The sequence below is a fragment of the Girardinichthys multiradiatus genome, chromosome 15 (assembly GCF_021462225.1).
Source record: "Girardinichthys multiradiatus isolate DD_20200921_A chromosome 15, DD_fGirMul_XY1, whole genome shotgun sequence".
In the NCBI taxonomy this organism is placed as follows: Eukaryota; Metazoa; Chordata; class Actinopteri; order Cyprinodontiformes; family Goodeidae; genus Girardinichthys; species Girardinichthys multiradiatus.
Window position 1 is genome coordinate 27,517,639 of NC_061808.1, and position 23,287 is coordinate 27,540,925.

Below are 23,287 nucleotides of genomic sequence, written 5' to 3' on the forward strand. Positions count from 1 at the left end.
AAGAGTATTTATTGAAAAAAAGGATCGAGTGTATGTCATTTCCCTCCCCAAAAGTGAAATGAGGGCAAATCTGCGACTCTCAGAAGCCAGAGAAATTCAAGAATTAAAAAAATGAGCATAGACACACATGCCTGCAAGCAGACTCAAACTAAATTCTTTGGCAAGCATTCAGATCACTCATGTAAGAACAAATAAGCACACACACACACATCTCCCACCATGTGACCCCTAATCACAACCCCAGAGCTTGGACATCAAATGAAGCAAGTTTGAAAAAAAAAATCATCAGGAGTAATTAACGCATTTTCATATGCAAATGTGATTAATGCAAAACTACAAAGTCATTATGCAAATCGACTTTTCCTTGAGCCTCTGTACAAATATTCGCAGCTCAAATCAGGGATCAGTCTCGCCATCTTTCTTTTTTTATCTCCCATTCCCTCTATCTCTCACTTTCTCAGAGTAGAGATAATACGTAAGTAGCATGTGAAGTTATTTCTGAACTCACGCGGTGTGTGTGTTTTCATGCGATGGGGCCGGGGCTATGGCATTACGTCGCCTGCCTACTGATTACTGGCTGCTTGGCACTGGAGCGAGACGGGGAAGCCGGCGAACAGGGGAAGGTATGAATATGCAAAAGCCTGATTGCTTTTCATGATTAAAGCCTATTTAATATGGAAATGAGAGTAAGCCAGGTGATTAAAGGAGCATTGGGTGGTGGGGCAAAATAAAAAAAATAAAAAAAAAGGGGGGGATGAAGAAAAGAGGGGGGAAAGGGACACCTTCAAGTCCACACAAGTTGAGACGTTTACAAAATGGAACATTGCTGAATGTCAGTGTCAGTCTTTAGATTTATTCAACCTGTTTAAGTGCAAAAGGTTGCTTCATCTTTGAAGACATTTTGAAGGGTTGCACCACAGGTTTTCATCCAGTAACCACAGTGACTCATTCAATGTAAGAAAAAAGATCCCTCCTTGCCCATGAGTTCAAGATTAAAAAAACTGATCTTATCACGTTAAACTGCTCCTTTGCATACTTTCACACCCGCAGAAGTTTCCCTACATACAAGTGTCCCCCATTGTAAGCACCGTTTAACTCCACTTTGGTCCTTTAATCGTAAATCAAGTGTCACTTCGGTTCAGTTGAACTGCAGTATTGGTATCACATCGCGCTTTTCTCCCCACCCAAAACATAAAAAAGTACAACAAACAGGCATGGCAAAAGTGACACAAGCGAGATCACAGGTGGACAGAGAGCAAAACTGAGAGAGCTGTTGGAGGATGTCACTGTTGCTCACATCATCTCATGAAATATTCACTTTGTGTGGTGAAAGAGATAGAAACGGGAAGAGGGAAAGGTTGTCATGATGCGACTTCGCCCCCGTGCCTTAAAGTGCTCCGGGGTGGCGGTGGGGATAGGGGGTTCGACAGGTGTCCTGGGAGGAGTTCAAAGCAGGGCCAGGGTTGTCTCAGTACGGCAACGCTCCCCCAGCAACAACCTCTCCCCTGTGTGATGACAAGCATCATTCTTGATATGCCCAAATCCATCCAAATATTACCAGACTCACACACACACACACACACACACACACACACACACACACACACACAGGGAGACACACGTTGTGCATGCATCAGCAGGAGAATCTCAAGAGACGAAAAAATAAAAAAACAGGGCAGAGTAGGACCATTTTTCATCTACTGTGCAGGTTGTGTATTTAAAAAAAAGAAAAAAGCATGCACATGTGTTAATTTGTGCAAGTGCCTTTGCACCTTTTGGGGTTGAATCTGCTGCCCTTGCAGCTAGTTTGCAGTTTAGGCGAGCGGGCTGACAGACAAAGAGGCCAGACAGGATGTTATAAAACACAACTAGGTGAAGAGGAGAGGGCTTAAGCATATGCTTTGCATGCTACACAAGCATTTTGTGGATTATTAGCGTGCATAATTTGGGTACATTGGTGCATCTCCCTACTTTCTTCACTTGCTCTGCAGGCTGTATTTGGTGCTGTGCCTTGAAGCTCATATGCAGTCAAATTATGATATTTCCTCATAGGGAGAGTGTGTGTGAGAGATGTGCTAGTGAATGTGAATGCCTCTAACACTTTGGACTTAATTAGTCTTAATAATGTAATCTAATTTGCTTGAAACTTGAGACAGACTTGAGTGGCAATCTAATGTGTTGAACAAAGCTCCCTTCCTCGCTTTCATTTGGGCCTCAGAGTACTTTCATGTCCTGTTCTCTTAGTAATAAGACTCTGTCTGAATAACTAACTGGCTGCAGCTCTAACAGGCTCACTCAGTTTTTAACTCTGCCTGTTTTTTCCTCTGACCGTCCAGCAAAGACAAAATTCAATGTAAAATGATAGATTGGCTAATTGTTTTTTTTTGTCTTTGTTTTGTTCCCAGGGCCCTTGAAAGCTCTGCAACTTTCCCAAATCGCATTCCAAAAACCGAAACAATTAACAAAAGCCACATTGTTATTGAGGGATGGTCCAATATTTTTATTATCTGCTGAGAGAAATCTTGAGAAGTTATTTTTGTACATCGCTTTTATTTTCACAAATCGACAGCGACACCCAAACCTTTGCTGTCACATATTGTCTCTGATCTCCTTTTACAGATACTTTCCACAGTGACAGATGATGGCCACACACAGCTGCTGGCCACACACAGACGTTGTGCATATGTACCAATAGCTGCACAGGCAACAAAAGAGGTCTTTACTGAGTTTTCAAAATAAACTGTTCAGATTTGAAATGGGCATGGCCGTTCTTGCAAAGCATTTGCAATACCTAAAATGTCAGTTTAGTCTGCTGGAAATCTGAAACAGAAACTAAACTGCGCTCTCACTAACTTCCTTGTTGGATCCAAGTTGTTCGGCTTGTATTTTAAGGGTCACGGAGCATAAAGAGAAAAACACTGCACAGCCACTGTAGACCCAAGAGGCAACACCTTCACTGGGCATTTTATGTGTAAAAATAGCTATTTATAAAAATGCATAGCTTCACCATTAAGACAAATGCTAGTTACTGGGACCAAGGGTTTAAAAATATCAAGGTTTCAAAACAACTAAATGCTTTCATATCGCTTCAACAGTTTAAAGTCCTTTCAATTAAATGCCAGAGAAAGTGCTGAAGTGACCAGAGTCATCTCAGGTTGTGTACAGCATGGAGTAACAGCACTTCTCCTCCCCAACCTGCTCCTGTGCACTGCCACTCAGGAGGCTGAAAGATGGCTACTACACTTTTATACAGCTTACCAGAAAGATAAATTCAGCTGCAAATTGTCTGTCAGCTGGCTGAAAGAAGATTAAAAGTTTTACCTTGCTTACCAGAAGGAAAGATTTTGCAATGCACTGCTGGTCAGTTGGCTGAAGAAAAGCAACTACACTTTTACCTCGCCTAAAAGAAAAACAACCTGGGTATTGCCAATCAGCCTGTTATGGTTTTGTTACACAATAAAAATTAGAAAGCCATAAAGGCTTTAGCAGAATTTCCTTTGGGTACTTTCCAACTACCATCAGCCACCACCAAAGCACAACTGATATTACAGTTATATCCATGTTTAAGTGTTTGGACTTTTAGAAAATGAATCTAGATAATTTTAGGAACAGTCAAGTTTTAAGTATTCTGTCCTTCCTTCTGCTTTTTAGGGGATCAATATAGTCAACAAAACATTTTTCTCCGTAAAAGACTTTAAAGTCTCACTTCACTGATTTACATAAAAGCTTTGTTTCACATGATTACCATTGATGATGGTATAGAAAAAACTAAACAAAAAAATCAACATTTCTAAACATTGTCTGTCGGACAATTCTATTGCTTTGAGGGGCTGGTCAGTTTAAGGGTCCCTGTTCAGTTATGCCTTGGGCTGGCCCTGTTCTATTCAATAAGGATAAACCTCCAATTGAATTTCTAAAGTTTTTTCTATTTTTCACGTTAAAAAAAAACAGTATACATGTAAATAGTATAACTCTAATAATCAATATATTATTTTAGGTGCAGTAGGGGTTATTGTAGCTTTTTATTTTAAAATAAAGCTATTAGATCATGTTAAATAATTTTGTTTTAGATGTTGATACTGTGGTATTTCACTTAAGATTATTATATTGTGAGACTCTCATACTAACCCATCCTATGTTGCATGTTTAATCACTACAATATAATTACTCCTACATCAGTTGGATGTGTGAAGTCTGCAATAACACAGGCTAAACAGAGATACTTTACTTAGAGAACGAGCCATGAAAGCTTTCCTTTAACCACTTAGATCTGACCATGACATAATAGTGTAACACAGCGGTGACCAGTTTCTGTGTTAGCCATTTAATTGTGCATGAAATTCTGTCTGGAAACATCTTAGTCTGCTGAAGCCTGCGTAATCCGGGATAGCCTTCCCAGCTCTTGGGTGCGATGGTGACGGTCTCCTTTGATAACTGTGCGTTGGTTTCCCTACAACGCTGGCAGTTGGCAGGCCGTACCATTCATCCACACCCTCCTTTTTCCCTTTTTCCCTCACAGCCAGATGAACATCCTTGCAGTTTCATTAATGCACTTCTCATCCCCTCGCATGCACACAGATACATTTAAATTTTTAACCTTTTCATATGCTGCTGGATGTCTTTTCAAACAATCCGAGAAGTGATGTGCAGTCAAGAAAAAAGTAAAACAAACAAATAAACCACATTCGGGGGTTGGCTTGGGGGGGTGTCCATGATCAAAATGTGTATTTACATGCACACATTTTTCACACTCCTGTAAAGTATATTTTATTGCAATATCTCTTAAAGATGTATAAAAGTTCAACCTTAAATCTTAGTACATTAGTTCAGGGGAAAAAAATGCCAGGGGCAAAATATGTATACCCATATGTATCTCGCTAACACACAGTGAGCAGGATGAAAAGAGTGGAAAAAGAAGTTTACTTTTAGAAGACTTGCAATCTGAGGTCAATTTCCCACAACAACCATTATACATTATCTACATGCCAACAAGTTGTGCGGGAGTGACGCTAGCAAAAAAAACGTTTCTGTCCTACCATCAACGACATAAACATGTGGAGGTTGCTAAACTCTGCTGGGAGTTTAACTGGAACCATGGGCTCTGGAACCAGATAAGACTAACACTGATCTCATGAACAAGAAACACTTCAGTTATGGTGTGAAACAAACTGTGAATATGTATAAAAGTCACTCATGGCCACTGTTAAGTAAGGTGGAGGATCTGTGATGCTGTGGGACATTTTTTCTCATCTAAACAGCCCTGCATGGTATCATGACCTTTTTGAAATACTAGGATATTTTAAATAAATATCTGGAAGACGCCAGTAAACAAAGAATGGATCATCATTGGGTCTTGTCAGCAGTGTGATGATCCAGAAAAATCTCCAAATCAAATAAAAAAAACTGTGGGCTGAGCTGAAGAAAAGAGAGCATGAGAGATGATCCAGGACTCTGGATCTGGAGGATCTGGACAGATCGTTCAAAGAGATATGGTGAAGGATCCCTCTCTCTGCATGCATCGGCATTGTGAAATGGGAGAAAAGTTCTGTCCTACTGGCAAAACAAGGATTGCACAAAGTATTGCCAACAGGGGTACCAGTAAATGTGCCACCAGTGCTTATATTAAATTGTTTTGTTAACCTTTACTCCCCACTGAATAAATGTACTCAAATTAAAGGTTTGATTTTGTCTTTTGGTGTGAGAATATGCTCCTACAGTTCAAGATTCATTTATTTCAAGGAGGTTTTATGCATCTTTACCTGGGGTGCCAATAAGTTTTTTTATGTTTATATATAGTCACAAGCATACACACTCAAACAAATGGCTGTGAAGGGAACTGCATGGGTGTTACTTTCCTTACAACGGAGCAGACACAGCTCTGCAGCTCTGAGTCACTCTAATACAATCATCTAAGGGTGCATTAATACCTCCTGAAGGCCGCTGTCAAAATAACAAACAGCTTTCTTTAAAGAGAGCTGTCTGTTCCGGACAGGTAAGGGATGTGTAGGTGCACCTGTGTGTTTAAAACTTATCTGTACCTCCTTTCTCTTGTTTGGGGCAGATCCCCTTGGCCGGCGTCAACCTCCTCTGCTCATCTTCCTCTCCCCCGGGGGTCACCTGGATGCCCACCTCCACAGGAATCGAACCCCTGCCAAGCCCTAGTGACCGGGCCCTTGGAGAGATTGGAATGCCCATGATCCCACCGGCTTCCCCGGGCTTAGAGAAGGTGTCGGGTCTGCCGCCAGGCCCCCTACAAAGCCGGCGCTTGTGCTCGATGAAAACAAGGATGTCACCGAGGGGGAAATTAGTTTGGCACTGGCCACAGGTCAAGAGGTCATGCTCTCCGGGCCCCATCCTCCTAGGAATGGAGGTGGACAGCTCCGGAGAGGGAGATCGTGCTCCTGAATCATGGTTGACCTCCGCTGCAAGAAAAAGACACAGAAGAAAAACCTCAGTCAATGAGAAAAACTTTTTGAGACAAATAAAAACACTCAGCCAGGTTTAGTCCTGAAACCCATACAAGATAACAACCATGCCATGTACCGCACAGGGTGGTCGTTATGTTAAAATCTGTCATGTTCAGGGTTTGAAACAGCGTCACTGTTTAAACAACTTTACCTAGATAAACACCTGCGGCGCTTATCTCTGAGAGAGATCTGCGTAGGTGGGACCAAACACTTTACTCTACGTGCTGGTGTGCTTCTGTGAGCGTATGTGCTCCGTTTGTGTTTGTGCGGCCAGGAAGCGATTCATCTCACGATGCAGGCTGGGTTTCCGGTGAGGGCCCTTCGCTGCACCGAGCTGTCACAGCGAGATGGTTGCCTTCACCACGTGGGAGCCTCGGCTTTTGCTCAACAAAGTGTAGCGTAACCAAGGCCACATCCACCAGCCTCTGTGTGTGTGTGTGTGTGTGTGTGTGTGTGTGTGTGTGTGTGTGTGTGTGTGTGTGTGTGTGTGTGTGTGTGTGCGTGTGTGTGTGTGTGTGTCTTAGAAAGGGAAACATGAGGAGGGAAAAACAGCTCGAGTCTGTGCATGAATGGATCAGGACTCAGGTGAGTTTAAACTGTATTCTCAACAGACAGAGAATCTATAAAGCCAAACCTGGGGTCCTGTTAGGAGAGCAAATCTCATTCTTCACAGATCTGACACGGTCATTAATAACCATTACACATTCTTCTCCTTCTCTTCCCCCATGGCACAGACACTGTCCCTCAGCTTAACACAAATTCCTTATGGACAACGTCCACATTTTCTTCAACACTACCCTGATGTACCAGCATGAAAAAATGTCCAGAGCTTAGAGGAAACCAGAAGCTCCAGAGACTCTGGGGGATGTCTGAGCAAGCGGCTGGCTGTTCAGGGAGAGGTGTTGGTGCCTGGGGGAGAGAGAGCAACCCATCTCTTCCTCTATTGTCTCCCCTTTCTCTTTTTCACCACATGACACCACAGTGATCATAAAGATTAGACATTAGAACCATTGTATAGATTTATTAATTTTTTTTTCTTTTAATTATCTTCTTATTGTCTTTCTATCTTGTTGTTGTACTTTTTTGTTTTGTTATGATGTTTCAAGATCAATTCGCCTCTTCACCAATTAATGCCAGAATGTCTTACAAATAAGTTTCCATTTCATTCCTTCTTACTTTCGGTTCATACCCAAAAGCAAACAAACTACAGCATATTAGCTCATTCAATAATACAATTAAATTTAAATTCATTATTTATTACTATCTAAAAACTATATATTAGCGGTAATTTATTTTATTTTGAGTCTAATCTATGTATAAACAAGAAATATGACGACCCCTATCACAGCCCTTGATCGAACCAAAAAACTATATGCAACCTCCTATTATTTATTGGAGTTATATAACCAGGTTTGCAGCGTAGATACTAAACAATTACTTAAACTTGTCAGATGTCATAGTGGACACCAAACATTCTTCTGCTAGAAATGAAACCACACATGGCTGGTGTAAGACAGCCTGTGGCAGATTGCTCCACCAGAATAACCCTTGTACAAAATGACCGAAGTTATGAAGGCACCGAATGGCACAGTTATAAAACATAACCGATGTCCAGGGATTTTTATATGCAGCTATGAAATGGTTTGTTTATGGCTACAAAATGAAAATGTAAAACTATGAAATGGATGTTTGAAATAGAGGAGTGAATTACCATTCTGCCCCTTCCTACCTCCACTTCATACCTCTAAACATACAATTTCATACCCTCTTGCTTAAAATACACCAAATCAGTTTATTTTTCCTTATAGTTATTTTTTTTATGAATTATAGAGTTCATAAATGGGCTGAAATATTGAATGATAACTTGAATGACTTTAAATCTCCTTTAAAGAAACATCTTTTAAATATGGCTTTTAATTCCAGTTGAGCAGAAGTATGAGGCTGGTTTTATTGATAGTTTTTATTTTCTTATCTTTAGTTTTATGGTAGATGTTGTATTTTGGTGCTTATTTCATGTGTTTTATTCAATTTATTTTATGTACCTGTACAGGACTCTGGGTGATTGATTGATTGATTGATTGATTGATTTATTGATTGATGGATTGATTGATTGATTGATTGATTGATTGATTGATTGATTTATTGATTGATTGATTGATTGATTGATTGATTGACTCATTCATTCATTCATTCATTCATTCATTTTATATTTATTTATAAACTGTATAAAACCCTCTTTTATTTTATTTTATCTGCATTTGGGTCAGTAGACTACGATCATTATAATCCCTGACCAAACCAAAATAACCCTGAGCAACTTCCTGTTGAGAGATCAAATTTATTGGAAATATGCAGCAACTTTTCTTTATAGAAAAGTAGAATAATAATTTTAAAAAAACTTTTACCCTGTGAGGTATGAGTTGATGCTGCGTAAGTGGAACGTCCTGGGGTAGAGGGCACTATTTCGTACCTAAAAATGTTGGGTACAAAATTGCCAAAATAACAAAGCTACGAAATGGCAAAGGGTCAAATTGAAACAAACAAAAAAAAAAAAAAACAATTATAAAGAAAGGGAAAAAAAGGTAAAGTAAGTGCCTTGAGACAAAATGTGTTGTGAATTGGCGCTATGTAAATAAACTGAATTGAATTGAATTGAAAAAGATTAGACTATTTTTAAAAAGACTCTTTTTTCTAATCCTTCCTATTTTTTGACAGTCATGTTTGAGGTATTGGACAGTTAAATGGAAATATGTGAGCTTTAGACATTTTATTTCTATTTATCTTTATAATTAATGAAAATACTTAAATTGTAAGAAAAATAAACTGGTACTCAATAGTTTTAAGACGTGGGAAGGAAATGGTTTGTTTCCATTAATGAATAGGAAGTAGGAAGGGATAAAATGGCAACGTGTGAGTACAAAATTGATATATGAAGTTTTTCTTGAAGTACTGTATTTAAATACAGTTTTCCAAAAACATTGTTTTATAGCCTTTTACTAGTTATTTTGGCTCTGATTCCTGCTTGGGCCATTTAACTCTTGTGACATATGAAATAACAATATCTAAATAACCTTCTGCTATTGGATAATATTTATTGGAGCCATATAACCACATTTCCTTACTCTATAGTATGAGTAGATGATAGAAAATGACTTTAAATCATGTGTTGTTACGTCAAGTAATTGACCATGAGTACGTATGAAACGTTCCATAGCAGAAGGCTCTATTTCAGACCTGAAGACATCAGGAACAAAATATAGTTCAAGCTGATAAAGGGGCAAAAGATCAGCACCTGTTTGCTGTACTATTTAAATAGTTGTCTTTCTGTTTCCAGCCACCATCTTTGTCCTCTTTCAGTTGTTGTGGGTTGTCCACTTTGTTCCTTGAATCGGATATAGCGTTTCTGGCCATTCAGTCTATCAAATCTAGCAAATCTGATTTCACACAACAAGGCGACCAGACCCACCCCTTCCATAAGCTGCCAGGACAGCACACAACCATAAGAAAAAGGAAAAAATGGCAAAGAATCGGTGCTTCCTGTAGGTGTGACTGCATCCTGTTGTGCAGTTATCAGAGCAGGCATCGTAGATGTTCTTATCACCTATTTCAAACTGCTTCGATCATTTTTATCCAATTTTACCTTTTCATTTATTTCGGTTCAAATAAATAACTCCTTCTCCTCTAGGCCTAATCACCTATCCACCCACGTAAACACACACACACACCCGCACAGGCATATTTTAGTCATCTTCATTCGCCCTGTGATGAACCAATGCCAAATATTGTTCTCTAGATGCCGATGGCGTCCTGGACTCCTGCCAAATAATTTCTCATAATCTTTGACGACAGAAAAGGTACACACACACATATTTACCTAGAGTTCACAGCTTGGGACTATAATTCAGATGAAGCAACACTCGGGCCATGTAAAAAAGATATGGGCCGTGCATGTAAGCGGAACCTTGCACTGAGCCGGCCCGAGGCACATGCAAAACATGCCCCGCTTAGGACACCCAGAGCAACAGGGGGCCCCCAAGAGCCCTTGAATTCTAACATACTGTATCTTAGCACTTTTTTTATTGCTGTTTTTAGTCACGTTTATCAAGAATGAGTAAACTTTAAAATTCACTCTGTTTTTAAAATGAATTCTTTTCTAATTTAACACAGTCTTAAATTCTTAAAATCATTTCAATTAATTATGGAAGACTTCAATTAATTTATGATTTAAAACTTAAATTATTCTACTTGCAAACATACAAAGAAACATCTTGTGTGCAAACTCATAATTTAATGCCACTGCTCTAGTTTAATACTTTCTGTTGGTTTACATTTCATGCACAGTGTGACTGTTTGAAAATAAAGCTCGACAAGTAACTGAAAACCTTTAAGATATGTAAACTTGGCGTGTCTTCCCAGCTCTATTAAGCTTTTTATTGAAATGATATATAAGATATGACTGCAGGAGCAAATGAAGTCAATCCAAATCTCTATAGCCTATTCACAGTTTCCACCTTCTAAATTGTCATCCTCAGTATTACTTCTTTGATAAATATTTTAAACTGGCTGACATGATTATCAATCAGTCAATTTAGGGAATTCATCAGTTACCATCAAGACATGTCTTAAATGCAAAGTACAGAAACAGCTGAAGAGGACAGGGCTGTTTAACCAATTGGGCTCTTTAACAGAATTCTGCTCAGGGCCCAAATCAACCTTGGGCCGGGCCGGCCCTGCCTGCGCAGGAGACAAACAAGACAGATGGCATGGGGAAAACGAGACAACCAATGAGTCAACCAGCTGACAGACACCTGGGCACTGCACCCTGCACCGTGTCTTGACTGAGAGACAAACAGAACGAGGCCTGTTTGCTAACCTATGGTTGAGCAACACGGCCTGGAGGCAGAGGGTGGTTCATTACAAGGAGCTGGCACCAAATCTATGACACTGGAACGAAAGTCGGACAATTTTCTTGTAATCATGCCTGCTTGCTTATCTTTGGTGATGCTCACCTGTGAGAGAAAAAAACTATTGTGTGTGCAAGAAGGAAACAAAAAAGGAATGCATACAAGGGGAAAAAACTGGAAAACTATTGAAATGGAAACACATATAGAGAAAACCAGACTAATGTGGCATATCAGGGTGACAGACAGTGTCTAATTCCCCTGCATGTGAAAGGAACATGCTTGATAGGTAAAGGAGCATGGCTGACGCTCTGTCAAACATGCCATCGCAAGGGAAGGCGTTGTGATAGCAATGAAAGCCAGCTGTCTGACACAATACCACACATACTTTGTTTTTTCTACCTCACTCTGTTTCTTTTTTCTTTTTCTTTTTTTTTTGTCCTCACACACAGAGCTGGATCTTCACCTTACTCTGCCTTATCAAGTGTGGGTTAAGTCAGGCAGCCTTAGAGCACCCCCTATCAGCTTGATGAGGGGAGAGTCAGCCAGTCAGTAACTCCAGCACTACTGCTGCTGCTGCTGCTGCTGCTGCTGCACAATGTGTACCAGATGGGAAACGCTGCTGAAGACAATGGGCCTCTTTCAGCAAAATTTCCATTTGTTAAAAAAAGAGAAAAATAATGGCAAGAAAACACTCAGAAATGACATAGTTTCCTTAAAGGCAATGATCTGTTTGTTTATTTTATTTTTAATAAAATATAAAATCTTAAAAACTTTTGTGAGAACTGTCGTATAATTATATGGCCAAACATAATATAAGAGAGTAGAAAAACAAATTAAATGGACTCTGACACTAACCACTCCTATAAACTCCTTAAATAATAAGTCATGATATGAGGAGTGTTTCATTATGATTAAAAAACATTAAACATTTTTGTTTTTTTAAATTTCCTTTTAATAAATGTGAATTTGATCAAATTGTCAGACAGAGAGCATCAAACTATGTATTCGTTGGAATGTAAATCTTGATTTTTTCTTTAACATTTCAACGCAGGCTTCTTAGTCAGATTTCCTAAAATCGCAGTGTAAGGCCACAGGCTCTCAGATTACAGTCAAGTGAATTAAATAGGTTTAAACCTGTCTCTGTTTCTCCAACCGCGTAGCTTAAAGAACGCACTCAATCTTATGAGGGGGGGGAAAGTCGGGTGAGATTCACTCTACCATTGAAAACGAATGACACCAGCAACATTGCAGATGGTTGCAATCAAAAATTCAAACGACAAGCGAGGCCCCGCTTAGCCTATCCCGTTTTTTCATCTCATCTGCGATTTGCCAAGTGGAGCTGCAACACTGCAACGTTGTGTAAGGCCAGGCCTGTGTGTGTGTGTGTTTAATTATCTTATCAGCATTTAATGTGTAGCAGTCCCATTCCTTATCATAAATCTTAGATTATCAGCCTGAAAGTGAGCAAAATAGAGCTCGGCTGCTGACTGTGACTTGTCACCAAAATCGCTATAAATGACTTGCAACCTATGAGGAATGACACTTGGAGGTATATAAATCAAATCTGGCAAATTTTTATAATTAAAAAAAAAGATAGTGTTGCAGCATTGCAAAACTCATCGAACGTGTTCTGTAATGTTGAAATTGTTGAGAGAAATATCTGCGAATCGTAAATCGCTCACCCTGGCCATCTCCTGTGAGATTATCATTCCGTTACCGCAATGCTTGTGTGAATATTTATTGTGGGGTTGCAGCACGTGCAATTTGATGGCACATATGGCATGAATAAAGAAGAAAACATTGACTGTTTCACAAGTAGCATGCCAAATCTGAGAGTAAACAGTTATCATGAGGCGTTTCCGTGGATGGATCCAGGGAAGGATTCTCTGCTCTGACAGTGATGGTACGCTGCAAATATTACTGGGTCTGAGCAAAAACAGTCAAGTCCCTCGGTTCTACAATGATTTAAGAGTAATTCATCATAACTACTATAAAACCAGGTCTCACTTTGTTATTAATGCAACACCTCTATCGTATAAGTGTAATTAGAAAGGAAATAATTAACTGTAAACTGATTGTAAGGTTCAGCCTTCTGCAGAACAGCTTCTTACATGTGATTTCTTTTAGGCAGTGAAGCCGCACACTTTGCATGTGGTCATGCAATCTGAGCATAACTTCTGCAGACTCACAGTAAATGCTGAATTGGTGTGTGAGTGTGTGTGTTGTCTGTGCTGCATACACCGTGTGCGTTTACTGCACTTGAGTGTCCCTAGATGTCTGGCCGAGCAAGTATTTTCCCCGCACGTAAACAGACACCATCCTCCACTTGCAAGCCTGTCCAGAAATATGCTGCTATTCAGGTTTCATGTTCTCCCAAATAGAGCATGACCCTATAGGCCCCGATAGCTGCAGGGCACAAAGCTGCGTTTGGTTACACGCCGTTCTTCCTGATCTGACATGCGGATGATATATGTTGGCGCCCCGTAGAAACTTCACATTATGGTTCATGTAAAGAGATACATTGCCACTGGTCCTGACAGGTAATGATGAAAAATTTTTTATGGATAAGTTAACTGACATGAGTTTTTCTTTGTCACAGAGGGCAGGTGAAATGCTCTCTTTAGGAAGTTACAGTTTAGTTTTCGCCCACGCTCCTCAGATCCCCCCGGCCTCAGGCGGTCGTCTCTAGGCCTTCCCATTGTTGAGAAACAGCCCTCAGCATAATGCTGCCACCAGCTGCAGAATGATAGGCGTGTTAACGCCTTCTATCCATAACAGCTTCTGCTCGAGCAACCTTATTAAATCTGTTAGATGAGTGTAAATGGTGAATGTGCACACAAACAAACACACACACACACACACACACTTGCTATTTACAGAATATTTTCTTTGTTTGGCTTCGAGCATTTTACAGGATCTAACAGAATAGGTGAAAAAGCTTTAGACTTCAGTTTCTGCCTAAATCTTATACCTGTACTTCTCAGGTCATTGCCTGAGGGCACAGTTCCACAAACACCAGAGGGTGTATCAAGTAAAAGAACAGATAGGACAAGACTCAGGTCCTCCAAATTGCCCAGCTTATCAGCATCCTACACTGTCATCTTTATTCAAAGGGTCACTTCAGCAGCTACACTGAGCTGGGTGCATTAAACAACATTTCCAAAGCTGCTGCTGCATGTTTGACACCTGGAAGTTTTAAAGTGGCATCTGAAAGCACAGTCCTTCACACCTTCAGGCAAGAACAGAAAAAATCCTGAGGACACTTGCATGCCGCTTCATTTTAGGACAAAGACAGTTAATAGATAATGGGTGACAACTATTTGTCAATGCAATTATTTACACTGAGTAGGACTGGAATGTGCTCACTGTATGGCAGGTGTCTGAGTGCCTTACTGTAATTATTACAAGAAATCAAAAATGCCAATATTTAAAAATGATTGCACTTGTGTGTGATATTTTACACAAGTAAATGCTGAACACACACACATCACACATTTTAGTTAACTGTACAGATTAAAACAGAGACATTTAAAATAGAATAAACTGTCAAATAATTACTCACACATAATCAGCTAAATATTTCTTTAACTTGTAAGGCCGTTATGTTAGTTTAAAACAATATCTCACATATTTTATGCAAAAAAATCAACAGTGGAAATCTTGTGAGAAGTGATACACAAAGTGGATGATGCAAATAAATGATGAGCCGAAACCCACCTAACAGTTTTCAACACAGAACAAATCGGGCCAGAGATTACATCATGAAGTTTGTGCATAAATAACCCAGATTAGAGAGCCCCTTTGAAATTGGATTTATGCACACACCGAGCCCATAAAGATGAAGGTTTTATCGATATAATTGGAAATTGCCATTTTTAAATCGGCAGGCCCTTATAAAAGTTGGCTGATCGCACTTTTGGAAAACATTCAAAAGAAAAAAAGAAAAATTGTTTTTATCACAAAAACGTGTCACCTTTTTGCTTTTTTCTACATGAAGGTCTTTTGCAGGGAATCCCCGTTTTTAACGCATAAATTGTATTGCTTTATCAACCTTACAGTGAAGTAATAACGATAGGCCTTTAAACATCATAAAGAAAAACAAAACGAAACTTTGCGCAAAATTGTCAGCGTTTGCGAGAAATTAAGAAAAATGTGAAACAAACACAAATAATAAAAATGAAAAATAGGAAAAGAGTCCAATAAAAAACGTGTGTTGTGACGAGACGCTGAACACATGTGCGCGCATGCTTTCAAACTCAAAACAGACGCCCTCACTGTATACTTGTGAGGAGGTGGTGAAATCTAATGAATCTGGGAAATAACGCGTATTTAACTCTATTATTTATTTGTACGAACTAACTGAAGTAACAAAAAAGGCAAACCATGTTGTGTTTATCATAGTAATGTCTTCACCTGATCAGTTATTTCACTTGTGCTACGTAATAATCAAACTAGTAAAATATAAAAAACAAAATTTAAATAGGCTTTGTGCGAATATTTGCCCGTAAAATGTTTTATTCTTGCAAAAAAAAAAGAAAAAGTAGTCCAAATCAAGAGTGATAAACATAAACATTATTATATTTATACTATTATCATTATTTAAAATACTATTATTGAAAGACAAACGCTCACCTTGGACCGTCTCCCTGTGCGTCAACGATAAGTGCTGCGGGTTCACCTGCTTGCGGCGGGACATTGCCCCGGCATTTACTCTGGCATCGCCCGGTGAACGGCACTTGGAGTCGGCTTGAACCGTGGTGTCGGTGAGCAGCTCTCCTCCGCACTCCCTTCGATCGCGCTCTTATCGCTTCGCCGTCGACAGTCTCTGAAGGTGTAAACTTTGATGCGCGCTAAGGAGCTGGAACACTGGGGCTGAAGGAGCGCGATGAGGGTGGAAGATCCGCACGGTGTCCTGTCGTGGAAGCAACACCTGGATCGGGAGGCGGATGGGAACCAAAGTGGGGCTGTTTTTTTAGGGCTGCGAGGGATCGATGAGAGCAGGTTAGAAGTGTTGCGAAGAGCGTTTGTTTGCAGATTTTTTTTTTTTTTAAATATCCTGGGCTTCCCCACCTCTGCTGCGACCGTGGTAACAGAGAATCGCCCCTGTTTATTTATTTATTTTTTTTAGATTTATCTTAAAAGCATATGATTGCCGTATCTTGGGGCCAAATAGCAGCTGTTTACTCTATGTGATCCCTACAGTCCTTCCATCTCAGCAGCGGCGCGCTAAATGACCCTTTGGCACTGACTCCTCCTGTGCGATTTGGCATTGGTGCGCGGAACGGCAACTCTTGGCTCCGGCGGCACTAGCCTCGCTGATTGGGAGACACATACACACACATAAACACACACACACATACACACACACAGAGGAGAAAGAGAGAGAGAGAGAGAAAGGAGAGAGAGAAACCAGGCGGGCAGACATGACACCTCCTTCTTTTCTTCCAACAAGCTGAGGTCCAATGTTTCTCCGTTTCCTACGGTGTTTGAGGCTACTTCTAGTTGACTCACGCGATGAAAGATGCTCTGCCCGCATGTGTGTGCATGCGGCTGAATGGCTTGTGTGCTTGTCTGTGTGCGAAGGGAACGGAATCAAGTTCAAGTTCGCCCGTGTGCTTCGCGCGTCAAGCGGGCGCTGGATGGACGCACGGACACCAGCAGCTCCCCGGGGCACCTCCATCAGCTCCGGGAAGTAATCACCAGTCATCAGCGGTTACTCACTTCACAGACTCATGCTCATGCTTGTCTGGTCATTGAAGAAGTGTCAAGTTACCACCAAAAATAAACCATCTCACCTTCGCATTTATCATCATTTTATCCCCATAAAAGCGTGCAAATTTTCCGCATTAGCTGCTCCTTACTTCTTGCAGCTTTTTTTTCCATCTCATGAAATGTCATTAGACATTTCACATAAACACAAAGACGGGAATGATTAGACCTCCTGCATCATGCTCTCCATTCGTATCAGGCCAAACATTGAATTGATCTTATGTTACTTTTAATGCATGATGTCCTTTAAATGTTATTAATATTTAGTAAGGCTCAAGTACATAATCAGTATAAATGTAAAACATATATTTCCACACAGGGGGTGTGCACAGCATGCTGCGGGTTGGTTGTCAGGGTAGTGTAAGGCAACAGTACCCTCTGTTGGCACAGTCAGGAGGCAACCTGTTCAGGAAGCAGCACTTTAAAACAGCTTTCTTACCCATTGCCTTGTAAAAGTATTCATGCTCGTTCAACTTTTCCACATTTTCTTGACTTACAGCCACAAACACAAATTCGATGTATTTGACATTTTATGTAATAGACCATCACTAACTGTGAAGTAAAATAAAAAGGATGCACTGTTTTTATTGTTTAACATATAAAAACCGATAACGTGTACATTTATTTTCAGGTCTTTTTACTCTAATATAACAAAACCTAATTATTGAATAGACTTTACTTGTGTGTCTAATTTAAAACCAGAGGTTAATTAGAGAACATTAAAGAACAAACAGCATCATGAAGACCACAGCAGGCAGGTCAGGGAGAAACGTATGAAGAAAGGATGATTAAAAAAACAATAAACCAACATTTAAACATCTCATGAAGCACTGCTTGCTCTATTATCCTAAAATGGAAAATACATCACAACTGCAAACATACCAACACATGGCCATCCACCTATAGCAGGGGTTTCTAATGCAAGTCCCAGGGGACCTGGGTGCTGCAATTCATTGATGTGTCAATTTACCTGATTCAAGGGGCTGAATTAGCTCCTCCGGTATCCTGCTAATGACCTGTCCCTAAAACTGGAATTTCAGACCCCTGACCTAAAAGGGCCGGCACAGGGAGCATTAATCAGAGAAACAAACAGGAAGCTTATGGTTATTTTGGTGGAGCAGCAGACATCTACAACTCAGGGAGAATTATGTGTTGTAAGCACAACTGTTATTTGTGCACTCCAGAAATCTGAAAAAAAAAAAGAAGTAATAGTTAGGATAAAGCCATAAGAGGTCCCTTATGCTATGTAGGGTACACAGCAAACATGTGGTTGAGGGTTCTCTGATCAGATGAGGTGAAAACTGACATTTCTGGACTACATGCAAAATGCTGTGAGCGGTGGAAAACGGACACTGCTGATAACCCTGAACACAGCATACCTATGGTAAGACATGGTGGAGACATTGTCATGCTGTGGGGATGTTTGTCAGAGTTGACTTAAAAAGACTTGAAATTTGTCATGAATGCATTCCACACTTTTGAAACATTGGTAAGTTAAAAATGTCGAAAAACATTGTTTTTTTACTTTTAAAAAAACAATTAGGATTGCATTGAATTGGTCTATCACATAAAATCCTCACAAAGTACATTAAATGTGGTTCCATGACAAAATGTGTAAACGTTGCAGGGATGTGAATATTTTTTGGTACTGTGTAGAATCCAGAATCTGAAAGTGTTCTCAGAGCGGATCAGGTCCACTGAGAGGTAATGAAGGACTCTAATGGACAATCATTCAGCATACTCTTCATTGTATTCAGCATATATGCACAGGTAAGTGCCTTTCAGACAACGTAGCACAGCTTTTTTTTTTTTTTCCCAGAATCTTACCTTGCAATTCAAACTTGTGCCAAAGCTGTAATTTGGTTAAAATACTCTGTAGAACAAAAATGAAAGCCTCTCATGGCCATTTAAAGTTGACAATATATTTCCTGGCTCCGCGGAGAGGAGTGTGCAGCCATGGCGACACATTTTTACAGTGTGACCATTAATAAAACATGGTGGGCAATTTTAAGAGCATTAGAAGTTTGATTGCTTCAGGGCAGGCCTGTGGGACCTTCAGGACAGTAATTATTTATATAAATGAAATGTCATCTCAGCTCTGGCTCAAACAGACGTAAGTACAGCAGATGCCATATGCAAAACACCAAGGCAACAACAGTTATGTTTCACAGACTGGCTGGAGAATATTTGACCAGAGTGCACAAATACAGTTTGTGATATTACATAAAAGTAATAGTCACCAGCAGCCGTGGACATAAAGGAAAACATTATACCGAGTTCACACGCTTTCCCTTGCTATGTCTGCTGGCTGTGAGCATCTCCTTGATCCTCACCCATGGGTTTCTCAATAATACATCAATGTCTCCATTATAGCTTGTATCTGCAGGCTTGGGGCAAAAGCAGTTTGAGCTGGGTTTCAGAGGGCCAACTTGCCCTGGTTGTACACACAGGAAAGGTTTTAAGTCCAAAGTGTTGCCTCCAAGGAGACACGCATCTGTCATGGCAAGTGTCATCGTTCAGTACGAGTTAACCTGAACACACCGCGGGGTAACATCCACACCACGGACAAAAACACGGCGAGGTGAAATGGAAGTTCTGTCCAACTAAGAGGCTTTATGCTGATCTTCAGTTTCTTCAGCAAAATCTCCTGAATGTAAGCCGATTTCAGACACTAATTATTCATGTTGAGGTGAAAAAACAAGCTCGTGGACAGTGTTTGAAAGACTGGATCCTTCATATGAATGGAAAAATGTATGCTCAACTTAGCTGGTTTTCACTGGGCACACCCTTTCCATTTTTTAATATCGCACCATCTCATAATAATAGAAATGTGACAAAATTGGGCATGTAAAAACAGACAGATATAAACAGTGCTGTGGTATTTGAAATTTTAATATCAGACAAAGATAACGACATTAAGGACAAAAACCAGATTTGAAAGGGGGATTTTATTAAGAGAAGCAAGGTTCCCAAATGTTAAAAAGTACAGGGGTTGGACAATGAAACTGAAACAGAGTGTGAAGGTTCAATTAACAGGGTAAGAGCACAGTTTTGCCCAAAATATTGAAATGCACACAACATTATGGATGACATACCAGAGTTCAAAAGAGGACAAATTGTTGGTGCACATCTTGCTGGCGCATCTGTGACCAAGACAGCAAGTCTTTGTGATGTATCAAGAGCCACGGTATCCAGGGTAATGTCAGCATACCACCAAGAAGGACAAACCACATCCAACAGGATTAACTGTGGACGCAAGAGGAAGCTGTCTGAAAGGGATGTTCAGGTGCTAACCTGGATTGTATCCAAAAAACATAAAACCACGGCTGCCCAAATCACGGCAGAATTAAATGTGCACCTCAACTATCCTGTTTCCACCAGAACTGTCCATCGGGAGCTCCACAGGGTCAGTATACACGGCCGGGCTGCTATAGCAAAACCTTTGGTCACTCATGCCAATGCCAAACGTTGGTTTCAATGGTGCAAGGAGCACAAATCTTGGGCTGTGGAAAATGTGAAACATGTATTGTTCTCTGATGAGTCCACCTTTACTGTTTTCCCCACATCCGGGAGAGTTACGGTGTGGAGAAGCCCCAAAGAAGCGTACCACCCAGACTGTTGCATGCCCAGAGTGAAGCATGGGGGTGGATCAGTGATGGTTTGGGCTGCCATATCATGGCATTCCATTGGCCCAAAACTTGTGCTAGATGGGCGCGTCACTGCCAAGGACTACTGAACCATTCTTGAGGACCATGTGCATCCAATGGTTCAAACATTGTATCCTGAAGGCGGTGCCGTGTATCAGGATGACAATGCACCAATACACACAGCAAGACTGGTGATAGATTGGTTTGATGAACATGAAAGCGAAGTTGAACATCTCCCATGGCCTGCACAGTCACCAGATCTAAATATTATTGAGCCATTTTGGGGTGTTTTGGAGGAGCGAGTCAGGAAACGTTTTCCTCCACCAGTATCATGTAGTGACCTGGCCACTATCCTGCAAGAAGAATGGCTTAAAATCCCTCTGACCACTGTGCAGGACTTGTATATGTCATTCCCAAGACGAATTGATGCTGTATTGGCCGCAAAAGGAGGCCCTACACCATACTAATAAATTATTGTGGTCTAAAACCAGGTGTTTCAGTTTCATTGTCCAACCCCTGTAATTCATCCATTGCAATAACAGGAGGAGTTTTTTTCACATCCTTGCGGATGAATTTTGACTCACTCTTTGTTGCAGAATATTTTCTAATTTAGCCATATTGGAGGGTTTTGCAGCATGAATGGCCTGTTTAAGATCACACCACAACATCACGATTGAATTTAAGTCCAAATTTTGACTAGGCCTCTCCAAAACCTTTATTCTGTGTTTTTTGAGCCATCCAGAGGTGGACTTGCAGATTTTCTTCACACGGTTATCCTCCTACATAAAACCAATGCCCCTGAGCTTAAGGTTACAAACTGACTGGCTAGAAATTCTCCTTCGGGACTTTGTGTCAGAGAGCAGAACTCATCGTTTAGCTTCTGAAGCAGCAAAGCAGTCCCAGACCATCAGACAACACTACCACATTTGACTGCCATTATGAGATTGTATTTCAGAAATGCTGTGTTAGTTTTACGTCCAATTCTAGCAGGACGCACACCTTCCAAGCGTTCTACTTTGTCTTGTCAGTTCAAAGAATATTTCCCAAAATGTCTTGAGGATCATCGAGCTGTTTTGGGGAAATATAAGGCGGTTCTCTGGGTTCTTTTTGGTCAGCAGATATTTTTGCCTTGGAACCCTCCCATGCATGCCATTGTTGCCCAGCGTCGTAGTGTTAAAGCATCACTGAACTTAACTTAGGCAACTGATTAAAACATGTTTGATGATCTGAAAGATTTAAGTGTGCAAGTACACTAAATAAGCAGATAAATCTGTAAGAAATACACTTTTTCAATAAAACACTTTTTCTGAGCAATGTACATTGCTCGGGATGCAGGTTCTGAGAGAGAAATGGGGGATTTTTGTGTTACAGGGGGGAAAAATAAAACATTCAAAGCCATTTTGATGTGATTAACTGCAATGTGACAGGGCTGACATAAACAATGAAAGGTCCACTCCAGGAGAGCTTGTGGTAATATGAATATTGCTGTGGGATTTGCTTATAGTCGCTGCTTCATTATGCAGTGTTTAATATTAATAAAGAAAGTATAAGGATATATAATTTATAAGCTATTCATAGTGTGGTTGGGGTGTGTATGCGTGTGTGTGGATTTGAGTGACAGATTGAGATGCTCCCTTGCTACGGGCAATACAACCAGACAAGGCTCTTACTTCTCCACAGGACCCGTCCTAACAATTTCTCCCACAGTTAAGAGGATTTGTCCGAGCAGGGGTGAATATATAATGCATGCAGATTCCAAATTTTAATGTGGGCCGAGTAAATGATTCAATGCTGGCTTTTCTCAGAAGTGGGGCCGGGAGGGGAGTAAAGAGGGCACGAGATGTTACTAGTGGTCTGCTCTTACAACACAGGCTGTCATACTCTGAGCAGGCCCAGATGCTGGTGGTTCTCAGGCATTTTTCAGCCATAGATTTAAAACTTTTTCTTTTTAACAATGGCATGTGTGGAAAGGAAACTTCAGTTGTCTATTAAACGGCAACAAATGTATGTAACATAATTGTCACAACGGACTAATTGACGACAAGTAACATAGTTTGGAGAAAGATATCACCATCACTCCTTTTACAGCACTAGTAGACAGTCTTTTACCAATCATTATTTAAAACATTTCGCTTTTGCAAATTACAATAATCTGTTTACCTGAGATGTTATTATCACTAAATAACAGGTTTTTGCACATATCTCCTGCAGTTTTTTTTATTACAAAATTCTAAAACCTTACACACAGAATAAGATAGCAATGATTTTAAAAATCGTTTTTAATTCAGTCATTTTTCTTTAATTCACAGTCCACTCTTTTCAGTAAATACGTATAGACTACTAAAACTATTAACCACAGCATTTAACATTTAATTAAGAGATGCTCTCGAAATTATGAGTTTGACTGCTTAATCAATCAATCGATCAATCAATTTATTAATCAATCAATTTATCAATCATGTGGAGAGAGTTAGACAAATAATTCTAAGATGAATACAGT

At 40.2% G+C, this 23,287-nt stretch overlaps 1 protein-coding gene across 1 annotated transcript in view; it reads right to left on the minus strand.

Annotated features, from left to right (window-relative positions):
• The window catches only part of bcl11bb (BAF chromatin remodeling complex subunit BCL11B b), a 37,551-nt gene extending 20,633 nt beyond the window's left edge, over positions 1-16,918 (minus strand). Inside the window, exons 1-2 of the mRNA XM_047388132.1 lie at positions 16,004-16,918; positions 6,039-6,422 (exon numbers count right to left, since the gene is read on the minus strand). Of these exons, the coding sequence (XP_047244088.1) occupies positions 6,039-6,422; positions 16,004-16,067 (448 nt within the window). The 5' untranslated portion in view covers positions 16,068-16,918. The remainder of the gene's footprint in view (positions 1-6,038; positions 6,423-16,003) is intronic.
• Between the last annotated feature and the right edge of the window lie 6,369 nt (positions 16,919-23,287).